A 22026-nucleotide genomic window follows, 5' to 3' on the forward strand; every position below is an offset into this window, starting at 1 on the left:
ATTTTCAAAGCTGGATTATGGGTTTCAAGTCTATGGTTCTGCAAGACGGAGTAACCTGCGATGGTTGTATTCCATCCATCATCAGGCTATATGGATTGCTACTGGTGCCTTTCGCACATCACCCACTCAAAGTCTTGATGTTGAAGCAAATGAACCAGCTCTATCACTTCGACAGAAACAGTTGTCTCTTAATTATGCCTTAAAGATAAAGTCTCTCCCCCAGATCACCTTACATGGACTAGTCTCTTTTCTCTGCATTGGGAAGCTCAACACACGTACTAGGGATAACATTTATGATTTTTTAGGGTAACAGACATTACATTTTAGTCTACCTTTGCAAATTAACTTTATTTTGTTCTCTCATAGCATAGATTTTATAACTGTGTAATTTGCCAATCTGGCTGTATTAGTAGTGATGTGTCTGCTTTCCAACCAACAACAGGTTCGAATCCTGCCCTGAGTGCGGATGTTTGTGATTGATGGGAGATGAATTTCATTGCCCACTGTGAGACCACCATTTCACTTAATTGGTGGTCTCAAGTGACTTGAAAAAGTTCCATGTTTGGTCTCTGGTACAGGATTTTTCAGACTATGTAAAAAATAATTAAAAAAATACAAACCTCTCATGAATGTTAAAACAAATTTTAATGTAAAAAAATGCTTTTTTTACATTAAAAAATGTTTAAAACTTTCCTTGAATGGGAGCAGCATAAATTAAAAATGTTTAATTAAAAATTTTTAATCTTTATTGCATGATGAAAATAAATATTAATTGATGCTTTAATCTTTTTTAGTATGAACAACTTACCATCATGAGAGGTAATTTCTTTAAATTAATAAAAACCCATAATTCTGCAGAAGATTTGATTCCAAGGTAAGTTACTTTAATATATATTATTGGTGCATTTTTTAAAACCAAAGCTGCATGTTTCTGATATAGTGAAACCTTATTAGGCAGGGTGTATAAAACTTAGTTTATTGAATTTCTATAAGATTTCAGCGAATTTTAAGATATAAACTTTTAAGATTAAACATGGCATCTTCTGATAGCAAAGTCTTTTTTTTAGGTCCTTGTTCACCTATAAAATTATTCACAATAATGTTGTATATTTCTTTAATTTTAACCGAAATGAAACATTTTTAGTTGCTTGATTTGCCTCCCATGTTTAGAGGCTTTTCCTGTTTTGATACCAAAGATCTAATTATAATTAAACTACCATTATTGGTTTGTTATCTTATGTTGTTTTTCACTATTTTTTGTGTGAAGCAGTGCAAGGCATGTAATGTAGTGTTATTATATTGCATTACTTGCCTTCTCAAAAATAACTTTTGATAGCTTTCGAGTTACTACTAGTATATGTTAATAGTACATACATAATCCATCTAAACAAAGATCTAGATGGATTCATGCAGTTCATAGTAGTACTTCAGAACTAACAAAAGCTGTTCAAAATTTTTCTGTTCTTATTCTTTTTTGCTATCACACACAAGTTTTACTAACTCTTCTTTCCAATTTTGAATACACCACTTAAATGTATGTACTGCTAACTTTAGGTTAGCTTGGCACACATTCTTAATTGTTAATATACACTCAATGGACAGAACATCAGAGATAGGAGTGATAAGAACCCGAGTGGTAAGAACCTAGGGTTCTTGAGGAAACCGTATCAAGGGTCTGCCGCGAGTATATTGTCAACAGATGTACCAGTGCTCAGCATACAGGTGGTGGCTGATCGCACACCATTGATGACTGGGGTTGACTTAGACTCTCCAGGCTTATACAGACCAACTGCACAGCAACGGCAGCACAAATCACATCCAGTTTTAGTTGGAGGTCCAAGCAGCATCAGTGAGTGAATAGTATGGCGCATCCTGCATATCATGGGCTACTGGAGACAATGCCCTAATTGTGTACCACTGTTGATAGCTCATCATCGGGCATTACTAGTGTTGGGGCCATCAAAACTGGACCTCTGCAGAGTGGACCAGAGTCATGTGGTCTGATGAATCCCATTATTAGTTGTACTGAGCTGATGGGAGGGTGGTGTTGGTGTGGCACCGACAGCATGAAGCCATGGCCATGTCCACATGCCATTGATGACTGGGGTCGACATAGACTGTCCAGGCTCGTACAGACCAACCACACAGCAACAGCAGCACAAATCGCATCCGTTTTCAATGTTGGAGGTCCAAGCAGCATCAGCAAGTGAACGGTATGGCGTACCCCACATACCATGGGCTATGGGAGCCAATGCCCTAATCATGTAACATCAGGCATTGTGCCTGGCCTGGTGTTGGGCCATCAAAACTGGACCTCTGCAGAGTGGACCAGAGTCATGTAGTCTGATGAATCCCATTATTAGTGGTATGAAGCTGATGGGAGGAGGTGCTGGGGTGGCACTGACAGCATGAGACCATGGCCCTGTCCTGCTAGGTCGTCTCTGTTAAAGGAGGTGATGGCTGTATGATGGTTTCAGAAGCCTTCTCATATGACACATTAGGTCCCTTATTGTGTCTGGAGAGGTCCTTAAATGCTACGAGCTACCAGAACATGCTGACTCATCACCTACACACTTTCATAGCCTTCATGCATTCTGCTGCCAATGGTCTGTTTCAGCAGGACATTGTGTTTTGCTCCACTGGGTCTCAACCACCTAAGCATGGCGTGAGGAACATTCATCTGAGTTTGGAACCATCCACTGGCCCCAGAGTCCCTGAATTTAAATCCGATCAAATGTCTTTGGGATGTCATAAAGCGAGACATCAGATTCATGTATCTGGGACTGATGTCTAAGGCATAGTTGTGGACAGTGCTGTGACAGGCATGGCTGGAATTAACTCCAGCATCTTGTGGAGTCAATGCCTCAGAGAGTATATTTGTGCTAGAGGACTGACATGCTATTAGGTAGGTATCTCTAATGTTTTGTCCATCGAGTGTAGAAAGGAGTCCAGCTTGTTTCTGATATCTTTGTTTTTATCATACTGCTGCTAATGCCATTTGTTCTCTCTCTCTCTCTCTTAATTTTCATTTCAACTCATATCTGTGGTTTACAGTTCACTATTTTATTTCTAACCAACTTTCAGGTCTACAAGTTAAAATCAGTTTAAATACCATATTGTACTATGCTAATTTAGTGGCAACCTCCCCAGATTTCTTTCTTCTAGATTTAGAAGAGAGCAGTGGAATTACTGATGCCAATTCAGTAATCATGAAAATAATTGTAGAAAATGCAAGCAGCAAAAACTTAATATTTGCATGAAAGAGAATTGGATGAAATTATGGGCATTAATCAAGCTAACACCTTTGTTCTCTGCTGAACCATTTCTTAGAAAACTTGCCTTATACGGAACAGTTTTTCTGAACTTGTTCTGTGTGCTTTACTAGCACTGAAATTAATAAGGTTGTCAGAACTCCATTAAGGAATAGTTTGTCAATCAAAACTTATGACTATAGAAGTTGAATTCTGAAATTTTGTTGATTTCTTTAGTTAAAGGTTTCTCAGATGAGAAAAGACAAGTTAGTATATTTTACTATCATCAGAAAAATTGCATATTTGGATTCAACTGGAGAAGACTGTAGATATACAGAACAAAGAGGAGAAGGTGAAAGAACACATAGTTAAAAAGTTTGGGGATAAAGATCCAATCACACACATAACCTGCATTTAGTCAGAAACCTGGCAACCAAGTTGCAGAAGTCAGAAGACAAATCATGTGATAGCAGCTTACCTGATATGTCTTTGTACCATACCTGATCAGATGTTTTAGAAATGTCAAGAGCAACCTTGAGATTCCTCATACTTTTCCATAACATAAGACGATTTCCCTGTTGATTAACAATGGCAGAATCCATACTGGCACTAATTTTTATGTGAGGTGTTTTAAGATTTAGTTAAAATTGAGTTAAGAAGTTTAGTGTGATTGGTTTTCTTCATTACTTTAGAAGGAATTGAAGTGAAAGAAAGTAGATGATGATAATATGGATTTGTTGCTCATCTTGGAGCAAGTTGAATGTGGATTGCTTTGTCAATCAGAGAGTAAAATAAGCAGTGTACAACAGAAATCATCTCTGGAGCACAAAATTCAGAGAAATGCTATCAGGTTTTTTGTTATCCAGTTTCATTAGGGTTCTTTTGATCTCTTTTTGGTGAGCATTGAATGCTGTGTATTTGGAATGGTAGGTTGTATGAGGCCAGAAAGCAAGACTACTACCATTTGCACATGATGAAAGTTTCTTGCTTTTAGTTCATATAGAATCATTTTGGATGTGTTGTTAGTTAACTTGAACCTGTTTCTAGCTTTGATATAAACTGAGAAGGATGATGATTTCATTGAGAGCACTTGCAATTTTCTTAGTTTTTCTCTTGCACACTCTTAGTACACGTTTTGGAAAACCAAGGCTAATTAGGTATGGCACAAGAATGTAAGATGGAATATGTACAATGCAAACATTTTGACCAGAGGACCGAAAATATTAATTCCATCCAAGGAAATGAGATTGTCAAACAACCTATAACAACTTATAATTGTCACACAATATTAGATTGTGTTCTAAAGTTCCTGAAGGACAAACATCTATTTAAGAATCATAACATATCTATTTAAGAGTCATGAGGAAGAGATTTAGTGTTTAGTCAGGTTAGAGTTGACTGGTATTCTGGTAAGTAGGTGAATAATCCATGTAAGATTGTTCACATCCTGTTTCTATTTGCTGAGGTAATATCACATGTCTTAGCATCTCTACTTACTTGATCAGTTCAGTTTAAAAAAGAAAATCATTTGGCTTGGAACATTAAAAACTCTGAATAAGATGACTTCTATTAGAAAAGTAGGACAAAAGAAAATCGTCATTTAAAGAAATGAAATTAAAAAATTCCAAATGGTTGATGGCATTAATAAAGAAAGAGAGATGGCAAATGAACATTATAGAATGAAGCAGAGAGATTTTTAGCCAAAGAAGATCAAAAAGAGAATATTCTAAGTTTGAAACTCTTTCACTTCGTGTACTAAAGTGATTATTATTTATTATTATTATATCACACCTCCTGGGAGTCAAAGACTCATCAAGGGAGGGCATCAATTCTACAACTCTTCGTTTCACTACTCCACCAACCTTTATCATCAAACATCAACGCCATCTACCGCCGACTACCACTACAATACTTTCACAGACCATCACAAACATCCATGCCTACGGGGGATTCGAACCCACAACCTTTTGGCTGGAGAGCAGATGCACTAAACACTCAGCCAACTGAGGTGACATTAATGCATTAATTATGCATTAATGTCACCTTTTGAAATGAAAAGAAGCTGTATAATTGAGAAATTGAGATGAGTAGAAGTTTAAACTGAACCTTGAGTTTCTTTTAGGAAAAGCAGGTGTGGGTTTTGCAGATTGGAGATAGAAATGAGCATTATTGAAGTTGAAATTTAGATCAGGTATATTTGGAAATTTGTCTTTAAAAGTTCTTTTGTCCTAATTTATCTGCACATAATTCCCCCTCCCCCTTGAATTTTCTTGGTGGTTTGAGTTAAAATTGGAGGAGACATATCATGCAGTAATGGCTCCCTTACTAAGCCAAAGCATATATATGTAGATTTTCTTTTGCCTCCTTTACAGAATATGATCTGTAAAAAAAAATTTACTCTGTAAAGCAGTGTGCCTCTACTCAGTCTCTACTCTACTCTTATCTCCCTCTCTCTCTTGCGAAGTGCACCTTCAAATCACTGGAGCAAATCTTCAAAGTCCTGTTTTTTAGTGTGTTAATGATGCCTAGTTTTTGTATTGAGTAGTGGTAAGAGTTTGTGTATATATTGTGTATTAACACACTAAAAAACAGGGCTTTGAAGATTTTCTCCAGTGCACAAGCACTTAAAGATGAATTAAAACTTATCAGCAATACCTTCCAGAAAAAATGGCTGCAGTCAAAATGCTATCAGCAAACTCCTTCACCCACTTAAAAACAAACTAGATTACAATAAAACTGTAACCATTCCATATGTTAAAGGTATATCAAATACAGAAATACAACCTGAATGCCCCCTTTAAACCTCCTGCAAAAATTAAAGAACTTATTCAACTCATCCAAAGATCCACTTCCTTCCCTGCTCTATCCTAGAATATACCTTATCCATTGCACATGTAATTTGCCCTATGTAGGTGAAACAGGATGCACAATTCATATCCGAAAAAAAGGAACATAAATGGCACATTAAATATAATAACTGTAATAAATCTGATCATGCCTTGAATACTTTAGTTAGAATTGACTGAAAGGCACTTGCTGTTTACATCACACCTAAACATGTTATTAGCGTAAATTTAAGGAGGCCTGAAATTCTTATCAATCATGATAATCTTGACAGTCATGGTCTAAAATCCCAATATGGAAGGCACATGTTCTACCCACATAACCTGTTCATCTAAGAGTAAATTATAAATAGGACTATATGTAATCCCAGATCATGACTCTAATATAACAACTCTCATGTTAAATTAGGACACCACTTTTGATGTAATAAAACTATCTATATGAATTTGTTCTCTGATGATGTTATAAATAGAATATTACTATTATTATTATTACCACCTCAAGACCTCATGGAGTCAAAGACTCATCTGGAAGGTCCTTTTATCACACACACAGCTCATCATACCGTGTTTTAAACACATTCAAACTCTTTGAAGACACCACATTCTCGGGCAAGGCATTCCAATCATTCACAACTCTGCACGAAAAAAACCTGCCTCTCATTCCTCTACTCACACCCTCTTTATACAGTTTCCAGGGATGACCTCTGGTTCTCCCCTGATCTCCCACTATTCTCTGTAAAACTTCTCCAGCATTGATCCTATAACAACCCCTTACCAACTAGTTGGTTTCTGTCATATCTCCCCTCTTCCTCCTGTCCACCAGGCTCTGCAAATTACATCTTCTCAATCTTTCCTCATACTCGACATTCCAGAGGTCAGAAACTACCGTAGTGAGTCTCCTTTGGATCCTTTCCAACATCTCTTCATCCTTCTGAAAACCTGTGTGGCCATGTGTGGCCTTATACAATGGAACAAGAATCTCCCTACTTCTACACATCAGTGTCCTCCGCATCATTCCCAGAAGCCTTCGTGTTGTCTTCACAATTTTGGTGATGTGTCCCCTAAATTTTAGATCCTTATCCACTATCACCCCCCAGATCTCTTACTTCCTCTATCTCCAACAATATATTCTCACCAAGAATCAATTCTGCATCCCATCTTTGTTTTCCAAATTTTAAAACCTTACATTTTGCAACATTGAATTCACATCTCCATTTCCATGCCCAATCACTCAATCTATTCAAGTCTTCCTGTATGGCCACAACATCTTCACTACACTTCATGGTTCGTCCCAACTTTGCATCATCTGCAAACAACTGAATATCTCCATCCAAATCTTCACCTATATCATTAATATACAAGTTAAATAGTAATGGACCTAAAACAGACCCCCGAGGCACTCCACTAGTGATTTACACAACTTATTGATACCTATCAGATAGCCAGTCTCCAATCCAATGCACCAATCTAATATCCAACCCCATCTGCTCTAGTTTGACTGTCAACCTATCATGAGGTACTCTATCAAAGGCCTTTGCGAAATCCAAGTATATTACTGTGTATCCTTTTCCTCTGTCCAAGGAAGCAGTCACTTCATTGTAATAACTACGTAGATTACTAAAACATGACCTCCCTTTAGCAAATCCACGCTGTCCATCAAAGATAATACCATTGTTATCAACCCAACTCTGGATCCTAGTTCTCACAAGCTTCTCCAATAACTTAATCACAACACCTCACACACAGATAGGCCTATAGTTTGATGCTTGAGTTCGATCACCTCCTTTATGAAGTTGGCACAATCTTGCCCTCCTTGCACTCCTTAGGAACTTGACCGATTGCAAGACTCATATTAAAAAAATATGTCAAGGCAGGTGTCAACTCCCTGGCACATCTTTCAGAATACGTGGTGACATATTATCAGTTCCACAGCCTTATTAATATCTAGTTTACTCAACTCCCCATACACCTCTTGCTCACTTACAGTCAATCTCTCCTCCCCATCATCAACTGCTCTCAATCCCTCCATGAAGTCACATTCACAAGATTGAAAGATCTATATAAACTGTTCATTAAGTATCTCCACCACATATTCTGCATCAGCTGTCTTTATACCATTTTCTCCAATCAATGTCATCCTTCCATAATTATTCTTTCTTTTGCTGGCTACATATCGAAAGAACTCCTTAAGATTCTTTTTGGCTTCATTAGCCAACTGCTGTTCATACCTCTCTTTAGCTACCCTCACCAACCAAGTCACCCTCCTTGCTTGGTCTTTGTAGACCTCATGGAATTGGTTATTTCCACTTTACTTATGCTGCCTCCACAATGCCCTTTTTCTCTGTATCGCATGCTTAATCTCTTTATTCATCCACCTTATTTAACATTCTCACCCTTGGAATACATTTAGACATTGCAACTACTAAACAGTTTTTTGAAAATCCTCCAAGCTGCATTGATCTCTTTTCCAGCTAACTCCTCATTCCACGCTACATCCGCAAGCTGTCTCCTGAGCTCTTCATAATCATCCCCCTTGTTGTTCCACATATGCCCATTTCTCACAGAGGTCCTTGCACTGCTGGCAACCACCCAGCTAATCACCTCATGGTCACTCTCACCAATTGGTGGATGATTTGACACCTCATTTATAATTACATCCTCTGATGAGATGACCAAATCCAAGACCCTTAATCCTCGTGTGCCCTCTGTTACATACTGTCTGAGGTAGTTATCCCTCAAGAAACTCAGTTTCTTTATTTCCAGTTGCTATTTCATCATTCCAGTCTATATTGCCATAATTAAAATCACCCATAATGATCACTCTTTTCTTATTTTCTTGGCTAATTTGACTATACATTTCACTATCACCACCATCCACATTACCTGGTCTATAACAACATCCCACCAGTATTTGATTCCATTCACCTCTATCTCACATCATACTGCCTCAAATACTGCCACTGGCACTATTTCCCCTCTTGCATCTCTACTTTGTATGGACATAACTCCTCTTTCTCTATCATCAATAGCACTCCCCCTCCCTTTTTTACCCCTTCTATCCTCACGAAACACATCTTACCCTTCCATCTCTATTCCTGTCAGGTTGTCATCCCCTTCCAACCATGTCTCACTTATTCCGACAATCTTTGGGTGAACAGACACAATTAGTGCAACCATTTCATCTGCCTTATTTCTTATACTTCTAACATTTGTATACAAACACAACAGCTCATTTCTGGATCTACAGCTAGTTCCACTGATACCACTCACTCGATGTGATCTCTCCATGCTCAACTGGGGCCATTTCCCTTTCTGCTTCTTCATTTTAGAACTCTTTTCAATTCCAACTGTTTCCTCTTGATCCCTGGTCATCCCATTCCTTTCCTGCCTACACATGCTCTCACCTCCTCTTGGAGCATCCACTGTTCTCATGTGTGTACCCCTGCTCACCCTGAGCCTCCCCGTTTCCCTGCTCCTCTTGCACACCCATTCTCTCATTTTCTATACTCATACCACTCACTTCCCCATTCATAACCACCTCTTCAATCTCTCCTGTCTTACTCTCTCACTCTTTCACATCACTTCCCACTCGATCTGATTCATTCTCTCTATTCACTTCTCTACCTTCCAGCAGAAGTCTCTCAGTGACTCACACCATAACCACTTAAATGCAGTCCATCACTCCCATACAGCTCACTTTGTCCCTCAAACTCATTCCACACATTAATGAACTGTACTCCCGTCCCCTCACACATTTCAGCTAGCATATCATTCATGATCCTTGCTCTCTGCCTCATTTCACCACAGTTATACCTAGGCAACATGCTAACTACCCTTCATGTCATACTATTCTTTTTTATCCTTCTAAGCAACCTCCTGATATCCATTCTAACACACTCTTTGTCCTCTCTCAAATCATTCATACCTATTAAAACTATTAACTTTTTTGCTTGCTCCTGCCTCCTATCCAATGCCTCAATCACTCTACTCATTTTAGTGCCTGGAAAACATACCTTGTGCATTTTATCCTCCAGCACACCTTTAATAATAGAGTCGCCATACAACGCCACTCGCTCATCTTTCGTTAACTCTTTCATGCCATCATTATTTATTTTAATAGTTTTTACCTGAATTTTTTTAATTTCATTCCGCATCCATTTCATTTCTTGCCTCATCCAATCCATTTCAACTTCCGAATCTCACGACACATTCTCTCTATCATTCAATCTTTCTAACTCTTGGCCCCCCTCTTCTCACTTTCACTCTCATTCATCCTTCTTTGTTTCCGTACTTTCGGTCCAACATGCATGCATCCAACTTTCGCTATCATTCTTCCCATTTTCACACTCATTCATCTTTCTTTGTTTCTGTACTTTCACTCCAACATGCGTCGAACTTTCGCTATCATTCATTCTTTTTTCGCTATCATCCATTCTTTTTTGTTTTTTTTACTTTTGATTTCTGCATCACGCCATTTCTAGTTTCATTCGTTCTCTCAATTTCGTTTCCTTCTGCCACTCTCACCTCACTTTCATCTCTTTTAACATCCGTTACAGTTTTCAAATCGCTCTTTTTCTTTTTTACTGATTTTTTTAACATTTTTTCACCTCTTTTTCTCACCATCCTTCTCTTTCAAACGTGCACTCATTTTCTCCGTGACAATTTCGCTACTAACACTTTCTGTCATCAATTTCATATTTGCATTCATCAATTCCTCATTCAGGTTATACTTTGCACTCACCCTCCTTCCATCGTCACCAGATATCCACAAATCATTTATGTAATCGAAAGATTACATAAATGATTTGTGGATAACGGTTGATCAAATCATTTTCTCTTTGGCATACTGTTTGAAATGTAATATAGCTTGTTTCTGTGTGTGTGTATGTATATATATATATATATATATATATATATATATGTATATATATATATACATACATGCTCCAGAGGATAAACTTAATATGACTGTCGAAATGTCAGGAAACTAAAGTAGTCAATTCTAACATGGTTGTAGTCTCTATAATTTGTCTGAAATGAATGCTGATCACCATGTAACGCTAAAGGAAAGGACTGTGTAATGCCTGTTTTAAAAATCACTGCCATTTAAGTTTGTAATAAATCATGTACCACCTAATTGCATCTAGTACCTCATTGTGAACTCCACACTTCAAGCTCCACCTCTCATTTTACTTTTAGATAGATTTTCTCCAGTCTAGTGTAGTGCCTGTTGGTACTAGGATTCCTAACAAGCCCATCATTAGAAAGGGGATGCAGAGGAGGTTACTGCATGCTCACCTTACTTCACCAGAGTTTGGCATTATGCACATTTTGACTGCCAGAACACTAGTTCCATCAGCATTTAATACTTCGGAGGTTTTTTAGCCTTAGATTCTGTACTCATGTAGTCTATCTTGCCTGCACCAGCTTTGCTTTTCTCTTGTCTGTTTCAAGAGTGAGGCATACTCCAATACTGATGTATCCAACTATCGACCTATCAGTATTGGAGTGGGGATGAAAATTTTGGAACAGTTTGTTAGGGCTCGCACTCAGAAATGGGTTTTGACAGAGAATTTCTACTTTGCAATAAACAGCATGGGGTTACTAAAGGAAGGGCATGTTTAAGCAATTTGCTCACATTCTATAATATTACTATTGAATTAGACAAGGGGAATGGATATACTATATCCATTCCCCTTGTTCAATTAGGAAAAGTGGAGCAGTTCAATGTTTTCACTGGCGCCACTTTTCCTACAGATTTCATAAATGAAGCTGATGGTATGTTTTGCCGACCTGGTTGGCCGAGTGGTTAGTGTATCCACTCTCCAGCCAAAAGGCTGCGGGTTCGAATCTGCCGTGGGCATGGATGTTTGTGATTGTCTGTAAAAATACTAGTGGTGGTGGTGGGCAGTAGATGGCATTGGTGTAGCTGGTGGAATGAGTGAGTGGTGGAGATGGAGTTGTAGAGTTGATACCCTCCATCGATGAGTCATTGGACTCCCTGGAGGTGTCGCATAATAATAATAATAAGAAGATGGCTGATTGACAGATATCAAAAAGTGGTATATGGGAGGGCATGTAGACTGCAAATGAGGATGTAACTAGTGGTGTACCACAAGGAGTCTATATTAATGATATTGGAAAGGATTTTACAGGTAACATGCAGCTATTTGCTGATGATGCTAAGATAGGCAAGGTAATCAGGATAACCACTGCAAGTGCATGCTTTAATCTTTTTCAAAGGGGTGAACAGGGCATGTTTGAGAGTTTTTTTTTTCTTTGATTAATTCCCTCTAATTTCACACCTCACCTCACCTCACTATCTGTATGGCACCTGTTTTAGCTCTTTGTAGGTTCCTAGGTTTCTCTCATTATTATTGTTACTATTATTATTACACAGGCACCTCCATGGAGTCCGAAGACATCGCTGGATACCTGATCTATCCACACATTTACATGTACAATTAACAGACAAAGCGCTCACAAAAAATTCTGGCAATCCATTCCAACTCATTCACAACTCTCCAAGCAAAAAATGTAGTCCTCACACCCCTACTAACCACACTTTTTATTCAACTTCCAGGGATGACCAATTGTTCCGATCCCTCTAGCCAAGTACTGAAACATTTCCGCTGCGTCTATCCTGTAAAACCCTTTAAACATTTAACAACTTAAATGTTTCTATCACATGCCCTCTTTTTCTCCTGTCAATCAACTTCTACAATCCACACCCTTCAATCTATCCTCATGGGGAACATTCCACATTCTACTCACCATCACTCGACTCTGAATCCTCTCAACCACTTCTTCATTCCCAAGAAACCCAGAGGACCAGACTTGAGCACAGTAATCCAGATGTGGGCTTATCAAGGCCTTATAAAGAGGAATAACAACTTCCTTATCTCTACTTGTTAATGTGTTCTTCAATAGCCAAGTAATCTTATGGGCTACCTTAGTAACCTTAGCATAATGTCCTGTAAATTTAAACTCTCTGTCCACCACCACCACCCCTAAATCTCTAGTTACATCTATTTCCTGGAGTACAGTGCTCTCAGTGTGATACATGGCTTGTAATCTGTTTATCCCAGGATGCATAACTTTACATTTCTTGACATTAAACTGACACCCATTATCTTTTGCCCTTACTGTGACAGCCTATTTAATTCTTATTGCAACCTCTCCATCACCTTGATAAACTATTACTCTACCTAATTTTGCATCATCAGCAAATGACTGAATATATATATATATATTTTTTTTCAGGTTATTTCCTATATCATGTATAAATTAAACAGCAACGATCCCAGCATTGAACCTTGTGACACATCACTATTCACCTATTTTCGCCTCAATTCCAACCCTCCATATACCACTTTTTGATATCTGTCCAGCAGTCACCCTCTTATCCACTAAACCAGTATCATGTCCATCCTTGTGTATTCTAATTTGAGTAATGAAGATTCAGTATTCTGTCAAACGTCTTTGCAAAATCTAGCAAAATCATCATGTAGCCGTTTCCTTTATCCACCTCAGTTGTTTTGTCTGCTTGGCTAGATTCTTCTCATTATATGATTTTGTCTTCCTTTCTTGCCTGAGCCTTGTACCGTTCATGAGTTTTTTCTCTTTATATACCTTCCTCAGCATTTTCTTATTTTCTAGCTCATGCTTAATGATATTACTCATCTATCTAACTCCTATTTGATTAAATCCTCCTCACCTTAGGTATACAATTTAATATTGTTTCTAGATGCCCCTTAACTATATCCCGTGCACTACTAACATCCTTACCCTGCAGTGTTTTATGCCATGGCACAGATTTAAGCTTCTTCCTAAGCTTGCACTAATCACTTGCCTTGTAGTTCCATGACAATCTCCCAAGTAAACACTGCCTCTAATTGGTGAAAGTGACCATGCAGTCTTTACTTGTTATGGATAGCTCTTCTGACCAGGTCCAATTTTCTCTCACCCTTAGTGAGAGAAAATTGAACTTGCTGCTTTATGCTTTATAATTACGCTTGCTGCTTTATGTAATTATCTCTTAGTAGGTGTGTAAATCGTATTTCCTTCTTGCCATATGATCTTTCTTCTTTCCAGTCTATATCTCCATAGTTGAACTTATCCATAATAATCATTTGACCTGTACTCATTGTACTTATTTGGTGATGCATGTCTTCCCAATCATCTGTAGAACTCCCTGGCCTATATCAACAGGAAGTTTTGTTATTGAATGGCAGTTTGTTGTTCATGTCAGATGTGTAGAAGCTCTGGCTGGCTTTCCATAGTGATTATACTTATATGTTATAAAGTTTGTTGACTGTACTCTTGCTGTCTGTTATGTTCTGGTTATTCTGTAGATGAACTGAAGTAGTGCTTTAGCATGGCTTTGTAGTGGCATTTGTGCTACCTTAAATATTTTATAGCGGCCCATATGAATGTGGGATCTTCTTTGTGAATATCAGTTTTACAATTTTATTTTGCAAAGATTGTAATCTGTTAAGTTTGTCATCTGTGCAGAATGCATATGATATAATTGTATGTCTTAAAATGTTTTCACATGATGCCTTATAGATTAGTATTTTTGTGTATGTGGGAGCAATGGCTTTTAATCGTTTTTTTTTTTTTTTTTTTTGAGGTTTGTTGTGTAGATAATTTGTATGGCTATTCCTTGACCAGCATTGAAATCTGAGACAATGACAATGTTTATTTATTTATTTTTAAATTTGAGTGAGGGTTGTGGTGTTAGGATCAGTGCTTTGTGTATAGGAGGATGGATGTCAGATAGTAAGATGTCTATTTATTCTCTGTGGGTTGGGTCTGGGAGTTTTGAAAATCATCAGTCTTGTTTTTTCAGGGTTTATATATACATATATATTTAATTAATTAACAGCCTATTTTCCATATTGTCCATATTGGGAGAGGACAATCACAAACATCCATGCCTACGCAAAATTCGAACCTGCAGCCTCTTGGCTGGAGAGCGGATACGCTAACCACTCGGCCAACCAGGCCGGCACACACACATATATATATATATATATAGATAGATAGATAGATATGCATTTTCAGTTAGCTAGTCAGTGATCAGATTAATGTTGTGTTGCATATTTGTGTAAGCTGTGTTTATATTGTTGAGAATGGATACTACGGCTGGACAATCTGTGTATTGGAAGATATTATTTTTTAGGGCAAGTTATTATTATTATGCTCCATGGAGTCAACAGACTCATCGTTGGAGGTTCATTCAACTGACAACATATTTATCATATAGAATCTTAGTCCTTAACACTCCTTGCATTAACAACACATTCTGGCAGTGCATTCCATTCATTGACACTTCTCCATGTAAAAAACTTACCACACTTTTACACAACCTCCAGGAATGACCTCTGGTTCTTCCACTCTCACCTTCTACTCTTTTTATAATCTCCTCTGGATTAATGTGATTAAATCCTCTCACTAACTTAAACATCTCTATCATATCACCTCTCTTCCTCTTATCCACCAAACTCCGCAATCCACATATCTTCAACTTCTCTCCATAGCCAGCATTCCAAACTCCTGATGTTGTCTTAGTCACTCGTCTCTGAACCTTTCTCTAATATCTCCACATCACATTGAAAACCAGGTGACCAAATCTGAACACAATAGACCACACTTGGACTATTGTGCTCAGTTCCTTATACAGTGGCACAACCACTTCCTTATCCTTGCATATTAGAGTACTTCTTATCATAGCAGCACTACAATGTGCAACCTTTGCAACCCTAGCAGTATGCCCTCTAAACTTCAGTCTACTGTCAACCATCACTCCCAAATCTCTAATCTCATCCACTTCCTGCAGTACAGCACCATTGATATAGTACACAGCCTTATATTTCTGCACTCCAAAATGCAACACCTTGCACTTATTGATATTAAAACACGCTAACCACTTGGAAAGCTTGGCTGGCTGAGTTGTTACCATGTCCGCTCTCCAGTCAAGAGGCTGCGGGTTCGAATCCTACCATGGGCATGGATGTTTGTGATGTTGGTAGTGGTCGGTAGCAGTTGGCATTGGTGTGGTTGCAATCAGTTGATGGATTGTGAGTGGTGGAAGCAGAGCTGTAGAGTAGATGCCCTCCCTCGATGAGCATTTGGACTCCCTGGAGGTGAGAAATAATAATAATAATAATAATAATAATAAAAACTATAACCCTCTCTTTTGTCCAAGTAAAAAGTCTATTTTAATCTCCCTGAAAGGATTCAGCATCAGCAGTGCTACTTATAATTCTTCCCAACTTTGCATCATCAGCAAATAACTGAAGATCCCCAGTCAGTCCACAGGATATATCATTTCCAAACAAGTTAAACAGCAGGGTCCCAAGAACAGAACCCTGGGGCACATCACTGGTTACCCTTTTTTTTTTTTTGAGATGCTGCTCCATCATACACAACCTGCTGATATTGTTCAGAGAGTCAATCTCTGATCCATCTAATATACTCCAATATACTCTTTATTCCCATCCTCTGCAGCTTGTACACCAATTTATCATGTGGTAATCTATCAAACGGTTTTGCAAAATCTAAGAATATCACTATATATGATTCTCCCTTATCGAACGTACTCGTCACCTTATTAAAATGAGAGTAAATTACTGAAACAGGACCTACCCTTTACAAATCCATGCTGACCTTCATAAAGAATGCCATGTCCATCAATCCAATTCTGTATTCTATTCCTTATCAATCTCTCCAACATCTTGACCACAACTGCAGTTATACAGGTTGGCCGATAGTTGGAGAGTTCTGTCTTAGAACCATGCTTGTGGAGTGGTACTATTTTGTCCTCTTTGGTTGTTTCATGTTAGTTCGTTCATGTTTGTGTGTATATGTTAAACAGAATCAGCGAAAGCACAACTTCTTGTGGTACTCCTTAGGTTACTGATACCTCTTTGCTGTGTGGTGATCCTATACATGATGTGCTTTCGGTTTTCTATGTATGCTTTGAACCATACATAGAAAACCGAACCACTGAAATAGACATCCTCCAATTCCAATATGTGTTAGTTTGTTCAACAAGGATTTTTGTGTTAGTGTATCAGATGCTCTGCTTAGGTCAATGAAAACAACTATTTTTATCTAACACAGCATTTATTAGGTCTGTGAAATCTTCCAGGAGCACTATTGTTTCTTTATTCTTTTGAAAATCATGCGATTTTGGGATGAAGTGGAATTTTTCTATGTATGTGGTTAGTTTGCACTATACAACGTGCTCCATAATTTGGTTGATTACAGACAATGTGAGACAGGTCTGTAGTTATGTTTTTTTTTTTTTCTGTGTTTATGTGTGGGAGTGTTTAATGTTGTATTTTTTCACGAATGTGCCTATTTCAAACACTATTTAACAGTTTTAGTATAACAGGACAGAGTAGTTGAGTGTCTTTTGGTCTTATTCTGTCTATACCTGGTCCTTTGTTAGGGTTAATTTGGTGAATTGCAAGTGACAGTTCTTTTGTTACTGGGGGATGGAACCACATTGACTGTATTGCCCGTGGACCTAGTGGAGAATATTTCTTTGTGTGATGGGTGAATATTTCCTGCAGTTTGGACACAGGTCACAAAGTGCTGATTAAAGTTGTTTGCCAACTGTTTGAGGGATTTGGGCTCACAAGTAAAGCTGTGTTTCATTGTTTCAGAGGTGCTGGCTTTATTTGTATTTTCTAACATTTCATTGATCAAGTGCCATGTTTCCTTTATGTTGCTCTAAGCTGTTAAATTGATTCTATTAGTTTCTTATTTGTGGTTCTAATCTGTGTTGTTAGGTTGTGCCATTTTCTTTTGTATTCAGCTTGTAATACTGTATTGCTAGGCAACCTCTTAAATTGTTTCCATAGGGCATCTTTTCTTTTTATATCTATTAATGTTTTCTGTTATCCATGGATTCTGTTTGGTTCGGGAGCCTATTTTATCTTTGCTATTGCTTTGTTATATGTTTTATTAAATGTAAATTTAAGATTAGTATATATAGTATTAGCAGAGTTGCATCCAGTCTATTTTTCCAATTTCATCATTTACAATAGTTTTGCTTATGTTGCTATTATGCTGTTTTGTAGATTCACTAGTGGATCTACAAAACCTCTATCACAATAAAAGCTGAGAAAAGAAGACGAGAATCACTCAAAAATGAACTAAAGAAGTTAAATACAACCACTACCATCGATGATGCTAATGAAATCTTAACAAAATTTCTCTTGAAATGTGCACTAGAAATAGGTGGTGTAAAAAGGCACCAAAGAGAGGAAAAACTAAGACAGGAAACTTTTGATGTGATGAAGAAAAGAAGAGATATGAAAAGAGATTTGAATGTGACAAATAAAATAGAATATTCAGAAATTTTTAAAACTATATGCAAAAGGATAAAAAAAATGAAAGTAGATCATATAATACTAGGAAAATTAAAGAACCAATAAAAAAAATAGCAATATAAAGATCTTAAGATGACATTATCAGTTGGAACAAAGGAAAAAATAGCTGCTGTAAGGGGAAAAAATGGTGAACTTATAAAAAAAAAAAATAGAGAAGCAATAATCAAAAGAATTCAGGAATTTTATGCTGAACTTTATGAAGACAAGGAACGAGACATCCAAGAATCAACTATGGATAACTTGAGTAAGGAAGAATACGATGCCCTGAGATCTTACAAGGTGAATGAAGTAGAAATGGCATTGTGTGAAATGAAGAATGGAAAGGCACCAGAAGAAGATGGAAATACAGTAGACTTCTTAAAACCGGGAAGAAGTCCTGTCAAACAGCTGATCAAACTAGTTAATAAATGTCTAACACAGAGAAAAATTCCAAAAAAATGGAACAATTCACACCTAATAATATTTTTTAAAAAGGACAATAAGGAAGAAATTAAAAACTACAGGCCTATAAGCCTACTCCCCATCATATATAAAGTCTTCACAAAAGTTATAAATAATAGAATAAAATCTAAACTTGAGGGAATGCAATCTTGTGAATAAGCTGGATTTAGGAAGAATTACAATACTTTGGACTACATTCACACATTAACACAACTTATTGAAAAATCACTTGAATACAACAAACCCGTATGTCTGACCTATATAACAGTATTGCAATGCTGTTGCTAAGCTCTTGAAATTCAGAACTGAGAAACCATATATTCAAACATTAAAACATATTTACAATAATGCAACTTCTGTAATTATATAAAAACAGCGAAAAGTTTCCAATGCAAAAAGGCATCTGGCAAGGCGATACCATATCTCCCGAATTATTTACAGCTGAACTAGAGGAAGTCTTTAGAAAGCTTGATTGGGAAACCGAAGGAATAGACATAAATGGAGAAATGCTGTATCATCTGAAATTTGCAGATGATGTTGCCCTAATAGCAGATAATCTTGACGATCTGGAAGAAAGGCTAAATCAGCTAAATGAATCCTCTAGAGTAATTGGATTAAAAATAAATAGAGAATAAATATGTATTTATTGATCAAAAATAATGATGGATAAATACATAAACCAAAGAACTGACAAGGGGTGCTTAAGGGTCAAAGCTATATCACTGAGAGGAGACCTCCACATAGCCTTTAAAGCAATATGGAGAATCGATCAGGGTTTCTGACCTAATGTCGAATCATCATCATCATCTTCTCATGTTGCACCCCTATTAGATATCTACCCAGATACTGAACAAACGAGGATGGGCTGGCAATTTGGGATTTAGCTGACCAAATTGTATTCTTATGAGCTTAAACCAAAATAAAAAATGATCGCACAACATGATAGAATTTCATGCTGACTGGGGTGTCGCCCTGTTAAACAAGGCCCCTGCTGTTTTCACCAGGGAACCTGGGCAAACAGCAAAAAGTCAGCTACTGGAACAAATCCTAAAACCCACCCCAACTCAACATCACAAGAGTTCAAGATCGATACTGTCAAATAGAAGCCTGAATGGCAAAGAGATGGAGCTAGCTGAGGAATTGGATAAGTATCAGATCGACATAATAGGAGTGACTGAAACAAAAAAGGCAAAAAATGGTGAGATCTTTCTGAGCAATAAATACAAAATGTTATATTCAGGCAATGACAATCAAGGAAAAGAAGGAGTAGCCATAGTATTCAACACCAAACACGAGGCTAATCTTTTTGAATGGCAGGGCACTCTCAAGTAGAGTGATGTGGGCAAATATGAGAATGGGGAACCGGACAATGAGACTAATTTGTGTCTATGGTCCCACAGAAGGTTCTACTAAGGTAGAAGTGGAGGAATTTTTTGAGGTTTAGAGAAAGCAACTGACATTTGAAAAAGGAAAAGTTGGTCCTTGTTGGGGATCTAAATAGCAGAGTAGGAAATGATTATCAGACATACAAAAATATATGGGAAAATTTGTTAAAAAGAGCAAAGCTAATAATAATGGCAAATACTTGTTGGATTTCAGCTCAGGACATGAACTAGTTAATGTTCCAACATAAAAATGTGCACAAATTCACATGGAGAGAAGAGGCAAGAAATAAGAAAAGTCTCATTGACTATGTATGTTATTGTTGATAGTGATGTTTTCTCCCTGGTGCAGGACACCAGAGTGTAGAGAGGTTTGAAATTGGAAGTGATCACCAATTAGTCTTGAGCAGAATAAAATCGAATTTCATATTTATAAGAAGAACATGTAAGAAAGTTTTAAAGAGAATAAAAGTTGAGCAGCTCTCAGATGTGAACTGTAGACTAAAATACACAAAGATTATTGAAGAAAAAAAATGAAAGAGTTTGAGAACAGGAACCAAACCTTGGAGATTCATATGCAAGCCCTAAAGAAAACACTGATTGATTCAGCTAGAGAGGCATGTGGTGAGGTTGTCTGTAAGGATAGAAAAAGTTTGCACAGGAAAATAACTGTTGTAGTAGGTATGAAGGTCAGCATTAAAAAAATGACAATGAAAATAGGCAGAAACATTGAAAATGTCATTTGCATTGTGAATGGAGAACCTATATAACAAGTACAACATTTCAGCTACTTAGGCATGATTTTTAGTGAAGATAGTAAATTAAATATGGAAATAGACAAGAGAATCAACAAAGGTATGGTAGGAAGCCAATTGAATAAATTGATATAGAATAAGAGAAAAATTAGTCGGAACACTAAATTAGCTGTATACAAGACAGTGTTCAAACCAGTTTTAAGTTATGGATCTGAGAGCTGGGTCAGAAGTAAAACACTTGACCAAAGACTAGAGACCACAGATATGAGAATCCTGAGAAAGATTAGAGGTGTGAACAGATGGCATCAATGGCAATATCATATTAAAAACGAGGATATTAGGAAAGAACTTGACATTTACTGAATCCAGGAATGCGTTAGCAGAGCTAATCTCAGGTGGTATGGTTACTTAAACAGAATGGGAGAGAAAAGATTAGCAAAACAAGTGTTCTCTGCCAGGTTGGCAGCAAAACGACCCAGAGGAAGACCAAGATATAGGTCGATTGATATGGTACAAAGTGCCTTAGAAGATAGAAATATAAGATCTGATAATGTTGGAGTCTTGACAGGTAACAGACTGATTTGGAGGAAAATTGTAGATAGGAAGTTAGTAATGATGTAATTTTTCATGTAGTACTATAATATCCTGTACACCCCTTGACGGTATATATCAGGAATTTGATGACGATGAACAATGTCAAAGTTGAAAACCATGAAATAGAACAAGTTACCTCATATGTATATTCAGGCCAGCTGATATCCTTTGAGGACTGCCAAAGAAAGAGATTGAACGAAGAATTCATCTTGGGTGAGAAACATATTCAGAAGTGACATCCCTATGAGTCTAAAAAGGAAAGCTTTCAACGAATGCATACTTCCTGTCCTAACACATGGAGGAGGAGAAACACGGAATTTAACGGAAGCTCTAAATAAAAAGCTAAGAACAAC

The 22026-nt window shown here is 37.3% G+C and overlaps 1 protein-coding gene across 4 annotated transcripts in view; it reads left to right on the plus strand.

Annotated features, from left to right (window-relative positions):
* gig (TSC complex subunit tuberin) overlaps window positions 1–22026 on the plus strand; it is a 943661-nt gene that overhangs the window by 148037 nt on the left and 773598 nt on the right. For all 4 annotated transcript variants that reach the window (XM_090415521.1, XM_090415523.1, XM_090415524.1 and 1 more), the window contains exon 6: window positions 795–874. In XM_090415521.1, the coding sequence (XP_090271647.1) occupies window positions 795–874 (80 nt within the window). The remainder of the gene's footprint in view (window positions 1–794; window positions 875–22026) is intronic.

Source organism: Typopeltis vanoorti, chromosome 3 (genome assembly GCF_054136105.1).
Source record: "Typopeltis vanoorti isolate ZY-2024b chromosome 3, IOZ_Tvanoo_1.0, whole genome shotgun sequence".
NCBI classification, from domain to species: domain Eukaryota; kingdom Metazoa; phylum Arthropoda; class Arachnida; order Uropygi; family Thelyphonidae; genus Typopeltis; species Typopeltis vanoorti.